This window comes from Symphalangus syndactylus, chromosome 5 (assembly GCF_028878055.3).
Source record: "Symphalangus syndactylus isolate Jambi chromosome 5, NHGRI_mSymSyn1-v2.1_pri, whole genome shotgun sequence".
In the NCBI taxonomy this organism is placed as follows: Eukaryota; Metazoa; Chordata; class Mammalia; order Primates; family Hylobatidae; genus Symphalangus; species Symphalangus syndactylus.
Genome location: NC_072427.2, coordinates 127,232,515 through 127,250,993, shown reverse-complemented (window position 1 = coordinate 127,250,993; position 18,479 = coordinate 127,232,515). Strand labels below are relative to the sequence as shown.

The 18,479-nt window shown below is 40.6% G+C and overlaps 1 protein-coding gene across 2 annotated transcripts in view; it reads right to left on the bottom strand.

Moving 5' to 3' along the window:
* The window catches only part of SLC30A4 (solute carrier family 30 member 4), a 44,704-nt gene that overhangs the window by 17,660 nt on the left and 8,565 nt on the right, over positions 1-18,479 (bottom strand). The window contains exons 3-4 of one of the 2 annotated variants that reach the window (XM_055278993.2): positions 15,027-15,173; positions 5,695-6,612 (exon numbers count right to left, since the gene is read on the bottom strand). In XM_055278993.2, coding sequence (XP_055134968.1) covers positions 6,587-6,612; positions 15,027-15,173 — 173 coding nt within the window. In that variant the 3' untranslated portion in view covers positions 5,695-6,586. Of the gene's footprint in view, positions 1-5,694; positions 6,613-15,026; positions 15,174-18,479 lie in introns of those variants that run through there. The other variant, XM_055278988.2, reaches the window with a different exon arrangement.

The following is an 18,479-nucleotide window of genomic DNA, read 5'->3' as shown; positions in this document are numbered from 1 at the left end:
CACTGCAACCTCCGCCTCCCAGGTTCAAGCAATTCTCCTTCCTCAGCCTCCCGAGTAGCTGGAATTACAGGCACATGTCACTATGCTCGGCTGATTTTTTTGGTATTTTTAGTAGAGACGGGGTTTCACCATGTTGGCCAGGGTAGTTTCAAATTCCTGACCTCAGGTGATATGCCCATATCAGCCTCCCAAACTGCTGGGATTACAGGCGTGAGCCACTGCACCCGGCCTAATATAGTTTTTAAAATATATTTTGCCAGCTAAGTCTGCACATACATAATTAAATCACTCCACTTAGCTGAACTGGAGCATGAGAGGAGGGAGTAAGATGAGTTAATATGTGTATTTGCTACAAGATCACGGGTCTTTTCATTCAGCTGAAATACAAACAAATGTTTATAGTCAATGATCTAATAAAAACAAATACGCCCTGAATTTCATATATAGAGAATAAACAGTTTGAATGGCTAATAAATGCTAAAAGAAAAAATTAAATAGGAGAAAACATAGATGATTATCAAGTTTTAATAGTACTATATGAAAATTGTTTACTGCATATTTTAAAACATCAATAAATTGCCAAAACTAGGAGTTTTCAAGGTTCTCATGAAAAACACTGGATTCCTTCTCTGTCATCCTCTGTTATTTTCCACCAAGTACCTTATTCTTTCTCTTCCTAGGATTTATTACAATTTATTATTATTATTATTATTATTATTTTTTTATTATACTTTAGGTTTTAGGGTACATGTGCACAATGTGCAGGTTTGTTACATATGTATCCATGTGCCATGTTGTTTTGCTGCACCCATTAACTCGTCATTTAGCATTAGGTATATCTCCTAAAGCTGTCCCTCCCCCCTCCCCCCACCCACAACAGTCCCTGGAGTGTGATGTTCCCCTTCCTGTGTCCATGAGTTCTCATTTTTCAATTCCCACCTATGAGTGAGAACATGCGGTGTTTGGTTTTTTGTCCTTGCGATAGTTTACTGAGAATGATGGTTTCCAGTTTCATCCATGTCCCTACAAAGGACATGAACTCATCATTTTTCATGGCTGCATAGTATTCCATAGTGTATATGTGCCACATTTTCTTAATCCAGTCTATCATTGTTGGACATTTGGGTTGGTTCCAAGTCTTTGCTATTGTGAATAGTGCCACAATAAACATACGTGTGCATGTGTCTTTATAGCAGCATGATTTATAGTCCTTTGGGTATATACCCAGTAATGGGATGGCTGGGTCAAATGGTATTTCTAGTTCTAGATCCCTGAGGAATTGCCACACTGCCAAAAGAACAAAGCTGGAGGCATCACGCTACCTGACTTCAAACTATACTACGAGGCTACAGTAACCAAAACAGCATGGTACTGGTACCACAACAGAGATACAGATCAATGGAACAGAACAGAGCCCTCAGAAATGATGCCGCATATCTACAACTATCTGATCTTTGACAAATTTATTATTGTTTTTATGTTTGTATACCTATGTACTACGTATTTCCCCACCTATACTATTATTCATTCATTCAACAAGTAACTATGAGGCACTATAACAATTTGCTTCAACTATGTAAATCACACACAATCCAAGCATATTTATATTCATGGGTGTTGTATAAATGTACTGGCCTACCATAACTGTTAACTTTGCTAATGCTATGATGCCAATAATGAGTATTGTTCACTTAACAAAACTCAGTTACAGTTTCACTTAAACTACGTAACACTTGTCTTTCCATTGCTTAAAAAAACTATATATAGCAAACATCTGAAGACAGGTTTCAGAGGTCTACAAAAATGAATAAGGAAGGAGAGTGGAGCTGTATTTTCTCTTCTAATTCCTTTTGTGCTATTTTTCTTTTCTACCTTCTTCCAATAGAGGATAGGAAGGAAACAAAAGGAAAAAGAGTGGGCTATATTGGATTTGCCTAGGACTTCTAAACTAGTACATGTTGAGCACCCCTAATGAGAAAATTCAAAATTCTAAATGCTCCAAAATTTGAAAGTTTTTGAGCACCAATATGATGCTCAAAGGGGCATTTCAGATTTTGGATTAAGGATGCTCAACCTGTATTTGTATTTCAACTCAGGCTAAAGACATCATAAGAGGATTTTCAGTGGCCCACTGTCACCACCAGAATGGCAAGCTAAACTCCAAAGTTTGTCTTTCGATCTCCCCTTCCATTATAAATAATCTCCTACTTCTGCCTTATTGCTCCCCCTACAACACACCCAAGGTGCCTACTACTCTCAAGCTGATGTCTAGCTATCCAGTGTGGACTACCTCACTCATGTCTTCTTTCAGCCTCAATAAAAACTCCCATCCCTAGGAAGTTCTAGGAATTTATTCTTTTCCTATAGATGTTGATTTGATGTGATTAAATTCTCACTAAGATGTGAATAATTAATAGGCATAACTTTTGTCAGTGGTGGGAGGAAGTTGTCAAAATGAATCACTAACTAGGAGATTATAGGTTTTTTTTGGCTGTGTGTTTGTGGGAAGACTTTTTAGCTGAATAGTTTTCTATCCCTAGAGCAAGAGGGGATAAGAAATCCCAACTACATGGAATTAGCATTGTAACCAGGTACCTAACCCAGGACAATCCATCATCTAGCCAGCTCTGCCAGGGTTTCTGCTCAGTAAAACTACATATCATTAGGAAAGACATCTATCCTATACTGTCACTTAGCCATGAGCCTAGGCCGATTTTTTTTTTTTTTTTTGAGACAGAGTCTCACTCTGTCACTCAGGCTGTAGTGCAGTGGCACCATCTCAGCTCACTGCAACTTGCGCTTCCTGAGTTCAAGCAATTCTCCTGCCTCAGCCTCCCGAGTAGCTGGGACTACAGGTGCCCGCCATCATGCCTGGCTAATTTTTTTGTATTTTTAGTAAAGACGGGGTTTCACCATGTTAGCCAGGATGGTCTCAATCTCCTGACCTCGTGATCTGCCTGCCTTGGCCTCTCAGAGTGCTGGGATTACAGGGGTGAGCCACTGTGTCCGGCCCAGGCTGATGATTTTTATTACCATAGTGCAAAGCTTGCTTTTTATTTCAAATACAAACAACTCTGCTTACTACAGTCCTTTCACATGAGCATTATCTTTATCTAATTCACACAACCTCTTTAGCCCACCGTCTGGAAGAAAAACCATATAAATATAGTCAATTACTTTCACCAGAAGGACAGAAGGATAGAGGTAGAAAGCAAGCAAGCAGGTGGAGCCTGTTCTCTTTAGAATGGCATTTCCTCTTTGTCTGGAAGAGAATGCTATTCCTCCTGAGAACTTGTGGGATTTCTCCTACAGTGTGGTTTCATTACATTCAAAATTTTATTACCTTCCAGAATAAGATAACATGCCCACAATCAAATAAATCCAGGCATTTAAAAATAACTCGCATATGGCCCCTACCCTGCTCTCCATCTTCCTACAAAAAGCTGTGATTGTAGTTCATTATAAAACAATAATGAGAGAAAATAGATGAAAAATAAAAACCTGAATGATTTTATACAATCTATGGTCTCACATGAAGGAAAAGTAGCAACAGAACAGAACTGACTCCTGGAATAGCCACTGTATCCCACAAATCTAAGACTACCCTTCTTTCACCTTGACTGATTTTTGCTAAAATGAACTGTTATATTGCGAATAAATTACCAAAGACTTACGAGTTTAAAAGAGCATGTCTTGAAAAACTGTTATTTAATCATCAGAGTGAATCATCTTTTTTCCTATTATTTAGCTAAGAATTCTGATTGGGGGAGAACAGTAGGCCATTTTGGAGCATGGAGCATCTTGAGAGATATGAAAAATCTGGGTAAGATGATATACAGGCAGGTAGAAGAGGGAAGGAAAAACAGAAGGCTGAAACTAACTTTTATTGGGAATTTACTCTGTGCCAGAACCATGTTAGGTACTTTATTTTCCTTACCACATTATTTACTTTTCACAATTCTGCAATACAAATATTATTCCTAGTTTACAGAAGAAACTTCTAGTTCAAGAGAGTAACTTACTCTCCAAAAGGTCATATAGATGGATCTCAGATTTGAACAAAAGATGACTTAGCCATGAAGTTCTAAGTGGTAAGTACTAAAGCAAACAAATAGGATCAGCCCTTCACTGAGATAAGGAAGAAAAAATTCCCTTCTGACAAATTTCTTTCTATACCCAAAAGGGACCTTTAAGTCAGGTGTACAACCAGTACAACAGTACTATCCAGCTATGTTAAGGATCTATCTATCTATCTATCATCTATCTATCTATCTATCTATCTATCTATCTATCTATCTATATGTTTTTGTTTTATTTTATTTTATTTTTTTTTGAGACGGAGTTTCGCTCTTGTTGCCCAGGCTGGAATGCAATGGCACCATCTTGGCTCACCGCAACCTCTGCCTCCCAGGTTCAAGTGATTTTACTGCCTCAGCCTCCCAAGTAGCTGGGATTATAGGCAGCCGCCAACACGCCCAGGTAACTTTTTTGTATTTTTAGTAGAGATGGGGTTTCACCATGTTGGCCAGGCTGGTCTTGAACTTTTGACCTCAGGAGATCCACTCTCCTTGGCCTCCCAAAGTGCTGGGATTACTGGTGTGAGTATTTTTATAGTCTATTCTGTGAACATGACCACAGTTTTAGAAGTACAGAAAAATGTGGCCAGGTGCGGTGGCTCATGCCTGTAATCCCAGCACTTTGGGAGGCCGAGGCTGGCGGATCACGGGGTCAGGAGATCGAGACCATCCTGGCTAACATGGTGAAACCCCGTCTCTACTAAAAATACAAAAAAATTAGCTGGGCGTGGTGGCAGGCGCCTCTAGTCCCAGCTACTCAGGAGGCTGAGGCAGGAGAATGGTGTGAACCTGGGAGGCTGAGCTTGCAGTGAGCCAAGATCGTGCCACTGCACTCCAGCCTGGGCGACACAGCGAAACTCCGTCTCAAAAAAAAAAAAAAAAGAGAATTATGGAAAAATGTTTTCAAGTTCCAAATATTTAGTCCCAAATTATAAAAACACCACTACTCCGAGTTTGGCAACTGGTTTCATTTACTCCCAAAACAAATGATTTAAGGATTATGCATTGTTCTAAATTGTCTGTTCCACAGCTTTCATGCCCTTATTTATTCAGCCTGAATATGCAAATTTGTTTTTGTCTTGTTTTAGACAGAGTCTTGCTCTGTCCCCTAAGCTGGAGGGCAGTAGCACGCACATAGCTCACTGCAGCCCTGACCTCCTGGGCTCAAGTGATCCTCCTGCCTCAGCCTCCTGAGTAGCTGAGACTATAGGTGCGTGCCACCATGGCTGGCTAATTTTTAAAAAAGTTTTTGTAAAGATAGGGGTCTCGCTTTGTTGCCCAGGCTGGTCTCAAACTCAAGGGCTCAAGCAAACTTCCTACTATGGCCTCCCAAAATGCTGTGATTATAGGAGTGAGCCACCATGCCTATCCAAAAATTAGTGCCAGACACAGAGAGTTTAATATTACCTGTTCCTGTCCCTATTTAACTCATCATCTAGGAGACAGAGTTTCATAAAAATAGCTATAAAAGATGTGATAAATGCTGCTAACCACATATAAATTATTATGAGAATATGAAATAAACTTAGAAGATGATACTAATATCTAACTATCATTCACAGACACAGATCCTTTTTTTAAAAAAATCCAAACTCATAAATAAATCAAACACAGATGATTTCATTGTAAAAACAATTGTTCATTACATATTATATATTAGTGACTTTTTACTTTTTTTTTTTTTTTTGAGACGGAGTCTTGCTCTTGTTGCCCAGGCTGGAGTGCAATGGCACGATCTCAGCTCACCGCAAGCTCCACCTCCCAGGTTCAAGCGATTCTCCTGCCTCAGCCTCCTGAGTAGCTGGGATTACAAGTATGTGCCACATGTATTTTTAGTTGAGACGGGGTTTCTCCATGTTGGTCAGGCTGGTCTTGAACTCCAACCTCAGATGATCCACTCGCCTCGGCCTCCCAAAGTGCTGGGATTACAGGCGTGAGCCACGGTGCCCAGCCTATATTTTTTTATTTTTTTGAGACAGGGTCTTGCTCCGTCACCCAGGCTAGAGTGCAGTGGCCCAAACATGGCTCACTGCAGCCTCAACCTCCTGGACCCAAGCAATCTTCCTATCTTAGCCTCCCAAGTAGCTGGGACCACAGGCATGTGCCACCACATCTGCTAATTTTTCTTTTTATAGAGACGGGGTCTCCCTAAGTTGCCCAGGCTGGTCTCCAACTCCTGGGCTCAAGTGATCCTCCTGTCTTGACCTCCCAAAGTGCTGGGATTAGAGGTATGAGCCACAGTGCCTGGACTATTAGTTACTTTAAAAGGTTCCATTCATCAGGCCTGGTGCAGTGGCTTATGGTTGTAATCCCAGCACTTTGGGAGACTGAGGTGGAAGGATAGCTTGAAGCTAGGAGTTCAGGACCAGCCTGGGCAACAAAGCAAGACCATGTCTGTACAAAAAATTAAAAAATTAGCTGGGTATGGTGGTATGTGCATGCAGTCCTAGCTACTCTGGAGGCTGCGAGGGTTAGATTTCTAGAGCTCAGGAGTTCGAGGGTGCAGTGAGCTATGATGGTGTCATTGTATTCCAGCCTGGAAAACAGAACAAGACCCTGTCTCAAAAAAAAAAGACTCCATTCATCTAAAGATAATTTACACACGAATTTCAGAAATACATCTGCCTGTTTGTCTACTATCAGTTTCTATACACCTTCACATGTGTAATATACTTTTATTGAATACTACTAGATAATCCAAATTAGATACATGTATCAGCTGTAATTTGACATTAACCACAATATTATAAGTAAATATTAAAAACTCTTTATTACAGAAGGAGAAGCAAAGGCACAGTAAAACTATTTACCCTAGATCAACAGGACAAAAGAAGACCTGAAATTAATTTTCATTTCCTCATTTAATACTTTATTCAATAAAAGCTAATCCTTTTAGAAGGTCATGGACTCACCGGGCATAGTGGCTCACACCTATAATCCTAGCACTTTGGGAGGCTGAGGCGGGCGGATCACAAGGTCAGGAGTTCGAGACCAGCATGGCCAATATGGTGAAACCCCGTCTCTACTAAAATACAAAAATTAGCTAGGCATGGTGGTGGGCGCCTGTAGTCCCAGCTACTCCAGAGGCTGAGGCAGGAGAATCGCTTCAATCTGGGAGGCACAGGTTGCAGTGAACCAAGATCGAGCCACTGCACTCCAGCCTGGGTGACAGAGGGAGACTCCATTTAAAAAAAAAAAAAAAAGTCATGAACTCAAAACAAACAAAAAAACAAACAGGCTGTGCATGGTGGCTCGTGCCTGTAATCTCAACACTTTGGGAGGTGGGAGGCCGAGGTGGGCAGATGACCTGAGGTCGGGAGTTCGAGACCAGCCCGACCAACATGGAGAAATCCCATCGCTACTAAAAAAGACAAAATTAGCCGGGCATGGTGGTGCATGCCTGTAATCCCAGCTACTTGGGAGGCTCAGGCAGGAGAATCACTTGAACCCAGGAGGCGGAGGTTGCGGTGAGCTGAGATCATGCCATTGCACTCCAGCCTGGGCAACAAGAGCGGAACTCAGTCTCAAAAAAAAAAAAAAAAAAAAATTAAATTAAAATAAATAAATAAATAAAAATTTAAAAATAAGAAAAAATAGCTAATCTTTGGGTTACAGAAGAAACAAAATGATTCCTTCTTCACTCTAGACCATTCGGAGGAGCTGAGAGGGGAAGTAATAGCCTCCAGAGTAACTAAATAGACAGTACTTGATCATGTAAAGCTAATTCTCTATAAAAAAATTCCAGATTCAGTTTAAACTGTACAGAAAGAATTAATGCGAAGAGGAGAAAACTAAAATGTGAATAGCATATAACAACATCACTGTTTTACCATCAAGTAGAATTGCTCCTTCAATTTATTTTATTTCTACCTTTTTAGCAAAACTATTCTCACTTGGGTGAGATCCCATTTTCACTGTACTTCAAAACCATTCATAAGCAAAAATCAGTGTCAAAAATATTTAGTAACTTAAAAGAAACAAAAAGTAAAAGTAGAGACAGACAAGAACTCCTCCTGCTTTCTCCTACTGGGCTCATCGTTATTTCTGTTCCGTTACATAAGAGACTAAAACCGACAAACTCTGTTTTATCGCTAACACCTAAAAGCAATAAATGTGATTTGTTACCATATTATGATAAAATTTAACCAAAAAATTTTAAAGATTGGATATTCTACAGTTTACAGTGACATTTATGTATATATGCCTAAAAGCTACATATAAACCTTGAATTCATTTAAAATTATTTCCAAAGAATAAATGAAGGCTGCTTTTGAAGTGCCAGGCATTTTTCTAATTATTTTACAAATATTAACTCATTTAATATTTGTAATAACTCTATTATAAAGTAGGCACTACTATTAGCTTCCTTTCACAAATAGAAAATGGAGGCACAAAGATGTTAGGTAACTTGCCCAAGGTCAAACTGGTAGGAAGTTAGGGAGCCAGAGCTTGAGCCAAACTATTGGTCTCAGAGTCTGTTCTCTCGATGACTTCTCTTTGTTGCCTCTCATGGGTCCTTGTAAATACCAATCAAAAGTCTACAATCGGCCGGGTATAGTGGCTCACGCCTATAACCCCAGCACTTTGGGAGGCTGCGGCAGGCGGAGCACATGAGGCAGGAGTTCGAGACTAGCCTGGCCAACATGGTGAAACCCCATCTCTACTAAAAATACAAAAATCAGCTGGGCATGGTGGCGCACGCCTATAATCCCAGCTACTTGGGAAGCTGAGACAGGAGAATCCCTTGAATCCAGGAGGTGAAGGTTGCAATAAGCTGAGATCATGCCATTGCACTCCAGCCTGGGCAACAAGAGCAAAACTCCATCTCAAAAATTAAAAAAAAAAAAGAAAAAAGTCTACAATCAATAGTCCATAAATAAACCAATCTAAAGCCTACAGAGAATGTGATCTTTTAAAGCAGAAAACACATCCATATAACAACTAAAATGGCAATTACAGCTAAGCTATGGTTTGATATTTACTATTGTCAGATAGAGTGTAAAATTTCATTCAGTGTGGAAGAAATTTCCAGGAAATCTAATTTTCTGCTTCCTCATGCAGAATCCCAAGACAATATCACAATATCCTGTGTTCAATTTTTATTCAAAAGGAGCAAGGGAATATTACTTCTATCTGAATAGTTAAGTGGTTGTTCTCCTCCTTTAAGCTCTGACATTTTCAAACCAGAAGCTTCTATGTACTGTTATAAAGTGATCTCCTGGAGGTGGAACTCTATATAGAATCACTGCCTCCAGGTCTAGAGTTGAGTATACAGTATACTGCCTATTGCATAAAAAAGGGTGGTGAGAAGCAGGATATGAACATGTATTTGCTTATGTTTTCAAAAGGAAGTGCTGGAAGGATAGGCTAGAAACCAATTAAAAGGGTCTACTCTTATGGAATGGTGTGAGGAGATGGAGTGGAGGGGAATCAAAGCAAGACTTCTCTGTGTTTTCTTTTAAAAAGTAATTTTTGGCCAGGCATGATGGCTTATCCCTGTAATCCCAGCACTTTGGCAGGCCGAGGCGGGTGGATCACTTGAGCCCAGGAGTTCAAAACCAGCCTGGGAAACAGGCTGGGGAGTTTGCAACCAGCCTGGGAAACAAAACCTCGTCTCTGCAAAAAATACGAAAGTTAGCCAGGCATGGTGGTGCATGCCTGTGGTCCCAGTCCCAGCTACTCGAGAGGGTGAGATGGGAGGATTGCTTGAGCCTAGGAGGTCAAGGCTGCAGGGGGCTGAGATCACGCCACTGCACTCCAGCCTGGGCAACGGAGTGAGACCCACTCTCAAATAAATGAATTAATAAAATAAAATTTGACTTTTGCAACATGTTTTGCATATTTACAAAATAAATCAAAAGAGGAAAAAACCCATCCCTGTCCCACCCCCCCATGTCATCAAAACAAAACAAAATTCAACAACAATGGTAACAAACCAAGCTTCTTGTGGGGATTCCCTCTGTGAAGTTTTCAGGACTTGAATCTCCAAGTCTGGAATCAGAGATCACAAGAGCTACCCTACTGAAGTGTGTCCAAATGTAAATATATCTCCCCCCATAGAACTTCAAGAGATTACTCTGAAGCAATGGTACTGTGGAACTCAGGGACACCAACTGCTTTGGTTTACAGATTTATTAATCAAATTCTATGTATCTTTGAATCTTCCTCAAACAAACTAAGTTTTTTCTTCCAAATCTCCACCATTACTTCATAGAGCAGAATAAGTGAAATAAGGTCTATATCTAGATATCCCCTCATAATATTTCAGAATACAAAACAAAAAAAAAAGAAGATCCCAAAAGTTTCAGTGTGAAGCTTGAGTACCTTCTTAGCTCTGGAAATACCCATCTATCTGTATCTTTAACAATTCCTGGGCCGGGCGCGGTGGCTCAAGCCTGTAATCCCAGCACTTTGGGAGGCCGAGGCAGGTGGATCACGAGGTCAGGAGATCCAGACCATCCTGGCTAACACAGTGAAACCCCATCTCTACTAAAAAATACAAAAAATTAGCCGGGCATGTTGACGGGCGCCTGTGGTCCCAGCTACTCGGGAGGCTGAGGCAGGAGAATGGCGTGAACCCAGGAGGTGGAGGTTGTGGTGAGCCGAGATTGCACCACTGCACTCCAGACTGGGGGACAGAGAAAGACTCCGTCTCAAAAAAAAAAAAAAGAAAAAACAATTCCCTCCCTTTCATTTTTTTAGATGACTTAAAAATTGACATAAAATTCATGTAACAAAATTCACCATTTTAAAGTGTACAATTCAGTGGTTTTCAGTACATGTACAACGTTGTGCAGCCATCATCACTACTAATTCCAGAACATGTTCAACACCTCAAAAAGAAATACCATATGCATTAAGTGGTTACTTCTTTTTATTTCTTAAGTTCTGTTTTTCTGAGGTTCTTAATAGTAAGGCTTGGCTGGGGGCGGTGGCTCACGCCTATAATCCCAGCACTTTGGGAGGCCGAGGCGGGTGGATCACGAGGACAGGAGATCCAGACCACCCTGGCCAACATGGTGAAATCCTGTCTCTACTAAAAATACAAAAATTAGCCAGGCATGGTGGCGGGCCCCTGTAATCCCAGCTACTCTGTGAGGCAGGAGAATCGCTTGAACCCGGGAAGTGGAGGTTGCAGTGAGCCGAGACCGCGCCATTGCACTCCAGCCTGGGTGACACAGTGAGACTCCGTCTCAAAATAAATAAATAATAAATCTCAGGAATAATTTTAATTTCAAAGAGCTATTTCTTGTATTTATTTTTCCAAAACATTTTACTGTTTTATTATTCTGAGCATATTAATAACATAATTTAACAACTTTTCTCCTGGTTCTCTTCTTTTCTTTCTCGTTTCCTTTTTTTTTTTTTGAGACATTGTCTCACTCTGTTGCCTAGGCTGGAGTGCAGTGGCTTGATCTTGGCTCACTGCAACCTCCACCTCCCAGGTTCAAGTGATTCTCATGTCTCAGCCTCCCATGCAGCTGGTATTACAGGTGGGCACCACCATGCCCAGCTAGGTTTTGTATTTTTAGTAGAAACACGGTTTCACCATGTTGACTAGGCTGGTCTCAAACTCCTGGCTTCAAGTGATCCGCCCACCTTGGCCTCCCAAAGTGATAAGATTATAGGCATGAGCCACCACACCCAGCTTCTCCTGGTTCTTTAAGTTACCTCTCTTTCCTTTAGGGTTTTCTGTTAGTTTAGTTTTGGTCACTTTAATTCATGCTGCTGGTTTTTCCCACACGCTGGAAGATTCTTGGTTGTCTATTCATACTTAGGGCAGAAGGATAGGGAAACTATCCTTTGTAAAAAGGAAATGCTGGAAGGATAAGCCAGAAATGAATTGAAATAATATTTTTTGGTAGAGACAGGGTCTTCCTATGTTGCCCAGGCTGGTCTCGAACTTCTGGGCTCAAGGGATCCTTCTGCCTCAGCCTCCCACAATGCTGGGATTGCAGGCATAAGCCACCATGCCCATCCTAAAATGGTTATTAATATGGGGTGTAGGGCAGGGCAGAGGACAACTGTATTCCTTTAGGGTGAGTAGGTGGAGAATCAGGATATGAGGTGGCAGAACTCTGAATTCTGGTAAAAGTAAGACTTATTTTGGAGCATCAACTTTCACACTATTTCTTAGTTTTCCCCAAACATTTTGTTCAGTTTCTTTCTAGAAGAACTATCTGGTGTTTCACTTGGGGGCAAGTGTAGGCTGCCTGAGTAGAGGTAGGAGTAAGAAGGGAGGTAGGGGCATAGTGACCACTGGGAATGGCTTCCCACTGATTCAATTAATCTTCCCTCTTTTCAGCCCCAATTCTCATTTCTGCTCATCTCTGTCCCTAAGCCTTAAGATCTGTTGGGCTGGTCCAGTTCCTAGTTCAGATATGTTCTACACTTTCCTTCTTGGCTTGTTTTCTCCTTCAACCCACTCATATCTACTTTACAACTTCCAAAAATTTCTGGAAATGTGTTTACTGGTAACCCAATCATGTAATTCTCTTTGGTGTTTTGGTACCTCTATGTTTTTATTTTAATGGACTCTCAGAGAGACAGGAATCAAATGGTGCTGTCTGGTCTACCTTCTTGGAATTTAGTAGTTTTAAGGAAAGGGAAAGATTTGACTTTCTATAGAAAATTCCAGAGACACAATAGGACCAGTCAGTTCTATTGTCTCTTATTTTTACATAGTATTTACTTATGAAGAAGCAAAGTGCCTATGTAGAACAAACACTAAGTACTTCTTTAATATTTAATAGAATTTTCATTATTATGGGTTCTTATATATGTAGCATCTTCTGTGTTCTGTTATTGCATGTTTCTGAGGGAGTGTTTCACTGCTTTCATCAGAATTCCAAGGGGTTTATAACCTAAAAGAGTTTAAGAACCACAGGACTATATAAATGTACTCTCTCAAGCAGTGTTAAAATGAATTCCCATTCCATGATGATATGTTTACATCTTAGATCTTAACTGCAGGTGTTTAAATCACAAAAAAATTAATGTTTAAAAATAATTTTGAAGCTGTTTAAAAATCCCAAGGCAACCAGTAAACAAATGACTATATAATATGTTGAGAAGCAGTGGAGTTTCTTTTAGGAACACATTCTTTTTTTTTTTTTTTTTTTTTTTTGAGACAGAGACAGAGTCTTACTCTGCTTCCCAGAATGGAGTGCAGCGGCATGATCTAGGCTCCTGCAACCTCCGCCTCCTGGCTTCAAGCAGTTCTTCTGCCTCAGCTTCCTGAGTAGCTGGGATTACAGGTGTGCACCACCATGCCCAGCTAATTTTTGTATTTTTCGTAGATATGGGGTTTCACCATGTTGGCCAGGCTGGTCTTGAACTCCTGATCTCAGGTGATCTGCCCACCTTGGCCTCCCAAAGTGTTGGGATTACAGACGTGAGCCATCGTGCCTGGCCAGGAACACATTCACATGCATTATGCAGTAGCTTAACAAAAGAAAAACTTCACTTGGGGCTTTAGCTCTTTTGTACAGTAGCTGAGAGTATGGAGGGGTGGGGATGCTAGATAATTTTCCAACCTGATGACCTGGATAGCTACTTGGAATATCACCATTTAGGTACGGTGTCAAGTTTTGCACCAGAAGACCCAGTCACTAAGTAAGAGGTCCTAGATGCTGTGGGCCGGTCATGGTAGCTCACACCTGTAATCCCAGCACTTTGGGAGGCCAAGGTAGGAGGATGGCTTGAGCACAGGAGTTTGACATCAGCCTGGGCAAGGGATGACCCCCTTGTATGTAGACCCTGTCTCTACAAAAAACACAAAAATTAGCTGAGCATGCTAGTGCATGCCTATAGTCCCAGCTACTCGGGAGGCTGAGGTGGAAGGATCACTTGAGCCTGGAAGGTGGAAGTTGTAGTGAGCTGAGATCACACTACTGCACTCCAGTCTAGGCAACAGCGCAAGAAGATCACACCACTGCACTCCAGCCTGGGCAACAGAGTAAGACTCTGTCTTAAAAGCAAAAACGAAAAACAAATTCAAAGACAATATATGTAAAGAAACAAAAAGTTTACTGCACTCCAGCTTGGGCAACAGAGCAAGACTCTGTCTTAAAAACAAAAAACAAACACAAAGAAAATATAGGTAAAGAAACAAACAAAAAATCTACAGTCTAAGTTTTTTTAGGCTAAAAAATAAAAAAGATGATGAGGAATTGATGGATATATTAGCCAGGAGCATCAGTGTTCCTACAAAATGAAATTATCAGATGTTAACTCTAGTTCTTTGAGGCAAGTTTTGCTGAAGCTACTTAAAGGTCAACTTTTGCATTCTACTTTTGAGTCTGACATCTGGGTAAATGTTACTTCATATAATAGTTCAGGTAATTATTTTATACATATTTTCAAAATAAGCAAAAAATTTAAAAACAGTAATACAGTAAGAAGCAGAGCTGTGTGGATAGCAATGTATAATTTTAACTCTTTATAATTAAACACTAAAATTTGTTCAAAACAGGCAAATAAAAATATGTGCATTTGCAGAATTATGTTGATACAATGGCTGCAGTCAAGTTCAGCCACACAGTATACATTATACATGTGATAGCTCTGCTTAAAATCTAAGCTATGGTAGCTTTGGCTGAAATACCTGAAGTAAAAGAGAGAAGCTAATGCTCATTAATGGGTTAAACCCATGTGGTTTTGCTTTGTTCAATAAACTGAAAATAAACTTTTTTCTGATGATATCTTCAGGACATAGGAAGCAATGTTTGAAGATTAATGATTATCATATAATTTTATATGTGTAAACTGTTTAGCTGACTAGGCTGAATGTACCCTGGAAAAGATGTTTTAGAATAAATTTTGTTTATCTATTTTCATTTGCTTTGTTCAAACAAGATATCACTGGAACAAGTTCAGTTAATCAGGGTTATAGTTCATTGTGGTTTTACTATAAAATATTATAAAGCAAAAGAAACGCCAACTACCTACCTAAGCGATGAAATCCAAAGGTGAATCTTTTGGTTGGTGATTTTGATGATAGCCACAAAGCAAGCAGGGTGAGTATGATGGCGCTTAGGTCTGTTAACATATGAAGTGCATCTGTCATGATTGCTAGGCTATTTGCAATGTATCCGCCTTAGAGTTACAAGTAGGAGGAAAAAAGGAACAAGTTAATTTTTTAAAAAAGCAAGCAATCAAACTAGAAATATGCAATATCCTACAAAACATGAACTTCTAACTAAATCTTTACCCCATTACAATTAAATCAAAGTATTCTGAAATTTTATTCAAAATATTAGATATAGGTTCATTTTTCAAGTGAGAATATCCATTTCTTTTTTTCTTTTTCTTTCTTTCTTTTGTTTTTTTTTTTGAGACAGAGTCTCACTCTGTTGCCCAGGCTGGAGTGCAGTGGTGCAATCTCGGCTCGCTGCAACCTCTGCCTTCTGGGTTCAAGTGATTCTTCTGCCTCAGCCTCCCGAGTAGCTGGGACTACAAGGCATGTGCCACCACGCCCGGCTAATTTTTGTATTTTTAGTAGAGACAGGGTTTCACCATGTTGGCCAGGCTAGTCTCAAACTCCTGGCCTCAAGTGATCCGCTCACCTCGGCCTCCCAAGTGTTGGGATTACAGGTGTGAGCCAATGTGTCCAGCCAGAATATCCATTTCTAGTAACACATGCTGCAAGGAGTCAATGACCTTTAGAAAGTTAAGAACCACAAGGCAAATATATAAAGAGAGATTTTGTGTCTTGATACTGAAGTTTTGCTCAACTTACTAATTCTACTATTAGTGAATTAATAACCATATCTAAATATTACAACAAAGCTGAAGAAGGATGTTCACTTGTTGAGGGGTGTTGGAACATAAAATTAAACTGAGGAAACCTACAAAATGTACATTAGTTCGATATAAAATATGTAAAAATTAACTGATTCACTTAGCAATATCTCTGAAGAGGGGTACAAAAGGTAGTATTTAGGATACAATTTTTGTCATCGATTTTCCAGGCATTTAATATATATATATTATACATTATTTCACTGTGTGTCTGTATTGTCCCATAATGGACAACCAATTTTCCTAGCATTATTCATTGAATAAGCTTTTATGTGTATCAGAATCACCTGAAGGGCTTGTTAAACTACAAACTGCTTAACTCTACTCCCAGAATTTCTTTTTTTTTTTTTTTTTTTTTTTTGAGACGGAGTTTCGCTCTGTCGCCCAGGCTGGAGTGCAGTGGCGCGATCTCAGCTCACTGCAAGCTCCGCCTCCCGGGTTCACGCCATTCTCCTGCCTCAGCCTCCCGAGTAGCTGGGATTACAGGTGCCCGCCACCGCACCCAGCTAATTTTTTGTATTTTTAGTAGAGACGGGGTTTCACCGTGTTAGCCAGGATGGTCTCGATCTCCTGACCTCAAGATCCACCCGCCTCGGCCTCCCAAAGTGCTGGGATTACAGGCGTGAGCCACCGCGCCCAGCCTACTCCCAGAATTTCTGATTTGGTAGGTCTGGGTGGGGATGGGGATGGGACCTGAGAATGTATATTGCTAACACGCTCCCAGGTAACACTGATGCTTCAAGTCTTGGAACCACACTTTGAGAATCACTGTTATAATGTACAGCAGAACTGCATGATCAGGTAAGTGTGCCGAGCTGTTGATTCTCCTCATTCCTGAGCTGGGTGTGTAGAGACAAGAGCAGCAGGAGACTAGGGGCTGATAATCTTTTAGTCACATCCATTTACCCCAGAGTGCTCTATACAAATAGCATTTTTATGTATTCCCCAGCATGAAAAAGCTGCAAAGCACCGAGAAAAGGTTGGTGTTAAACAACATGAAGTTTTGGAATCTCAGAAAGCCTGAATGAGTTAATTTTTTTGAGCTTTAGCATACTCATCATTTTATAATGAGGATAATTTCTTAAAGCAACTCTGTCCAACAGAACAAGATGATAGAAATGTTCTGTATCTGAGCTGTCCAATGGTGCAGTCACTAGTCACATGTAGCTTTTCAGCATTTGAAAAATGGCTAGTAAGGTTGGGGCACAGTGGCTTATGCCTGTAATCCCAGCTATTTGGGAGGCCGAGGTGGGAGGACTGCTTGAGCCCAGGAGTCTGAGGCTGCAGTAAGCTATAATGGCACCAGTTCACTCCAACTTGGGTGACAAGAGTGAGACATTGACTAAAAAAAAAAGAAAAATGGGGCCAGGTGCAGTGGCTCACGCCTGTAATCCCAACACTTTGGGAGGCTGAGGCAGGCAGATCACCTGAGCTCAGGAGTTCGAGACCAGCCTGGGCAACATGGTGAAACCCCATCTCTACCAAAAAATAAATAAGAAAGAAAAAGAAAAATGGTTAGTGAAACTAAGGAATTTAATTAATTAAACTTTTTATTTTTATTTTTTTAAAGAGTCAGGGTCTCGCTTTGCCACCCAGGCAGGAATGCAGTGACGTGATCATAACTCACTGTAGCCTCAACCTCCTGTGTTCATGTAATCCTCCCATCTCAGCCTCCTGAGTAGCTGGGACTACAGGCATGTACCACCATGCTCAGCTAATCTTTTTATCTTTTTTTTTTTCAGGAGATGAGGTCTTGCTATGTTGCCTAGGCTTAATTATTTACTTTTAATTAACCTAAACTTAAAAAGCTACATGTTGGTGACATCAGCCAAAAAAAAAAGGACCTCTGAAAATCATCTTCACAAAAAGAATGAAAACATGGACAAAAATAGTCAAAATCAGCTTTTTCAGAACTTCGAAAATTAGCCAAAAGCTTATACACATAGCACTTATTCAAGAAAAATAGCTGCATCTCAGCAAGAATAGTTATCTTCGTGGTGTTTTAATTTGCGCTGTACCCATTTGTTGTCCTCCAGCTGTATGGTAGCCTTGAAAACCAACAGGCCACAATCACAGTGAAAACCTCAGGTTGGCAGCCACTGGAGGATACAAAATGAGTTTGGAGCTCCTTCAATGCCCCATACCCAGAGAACTGTCATTATTTGACCTGCCTGGTAGTTCTCTAAAGGACGTGCAAGGATGTTTTTATTTGACTGGACACTTGAAGCTTGCCCTGTATGAACAGCCCCCATCTTCCCATGCTTGTCAAAAATCAGAGGCAACTAACACTGCAGCTTCCTGAGGTAGGTAATGATGTGTTCTCTGTGTTCAAAAATTTCACAGTGTCTACCCTGGAATGGATCTCTTTTCCCCCAGTTTGCTCTTTCAATCTAGAAATGTGTGGCCAGGTGCAGTGGCTCACACCTGTGAATCCCAGCATTTTGGGAGGCTGAGGTGGGCAGATCACCTGAGGTCGGGAGTTCGAGACCAGCCTGACCAATACGGAAAAACTCTGTCTCTACTAAAAATACAAAATTAGTTGGGCATGGTGGCACATGCCTGTAATCCCAGCTACTCGGGGGCTGAGGCAGGAGAATTACT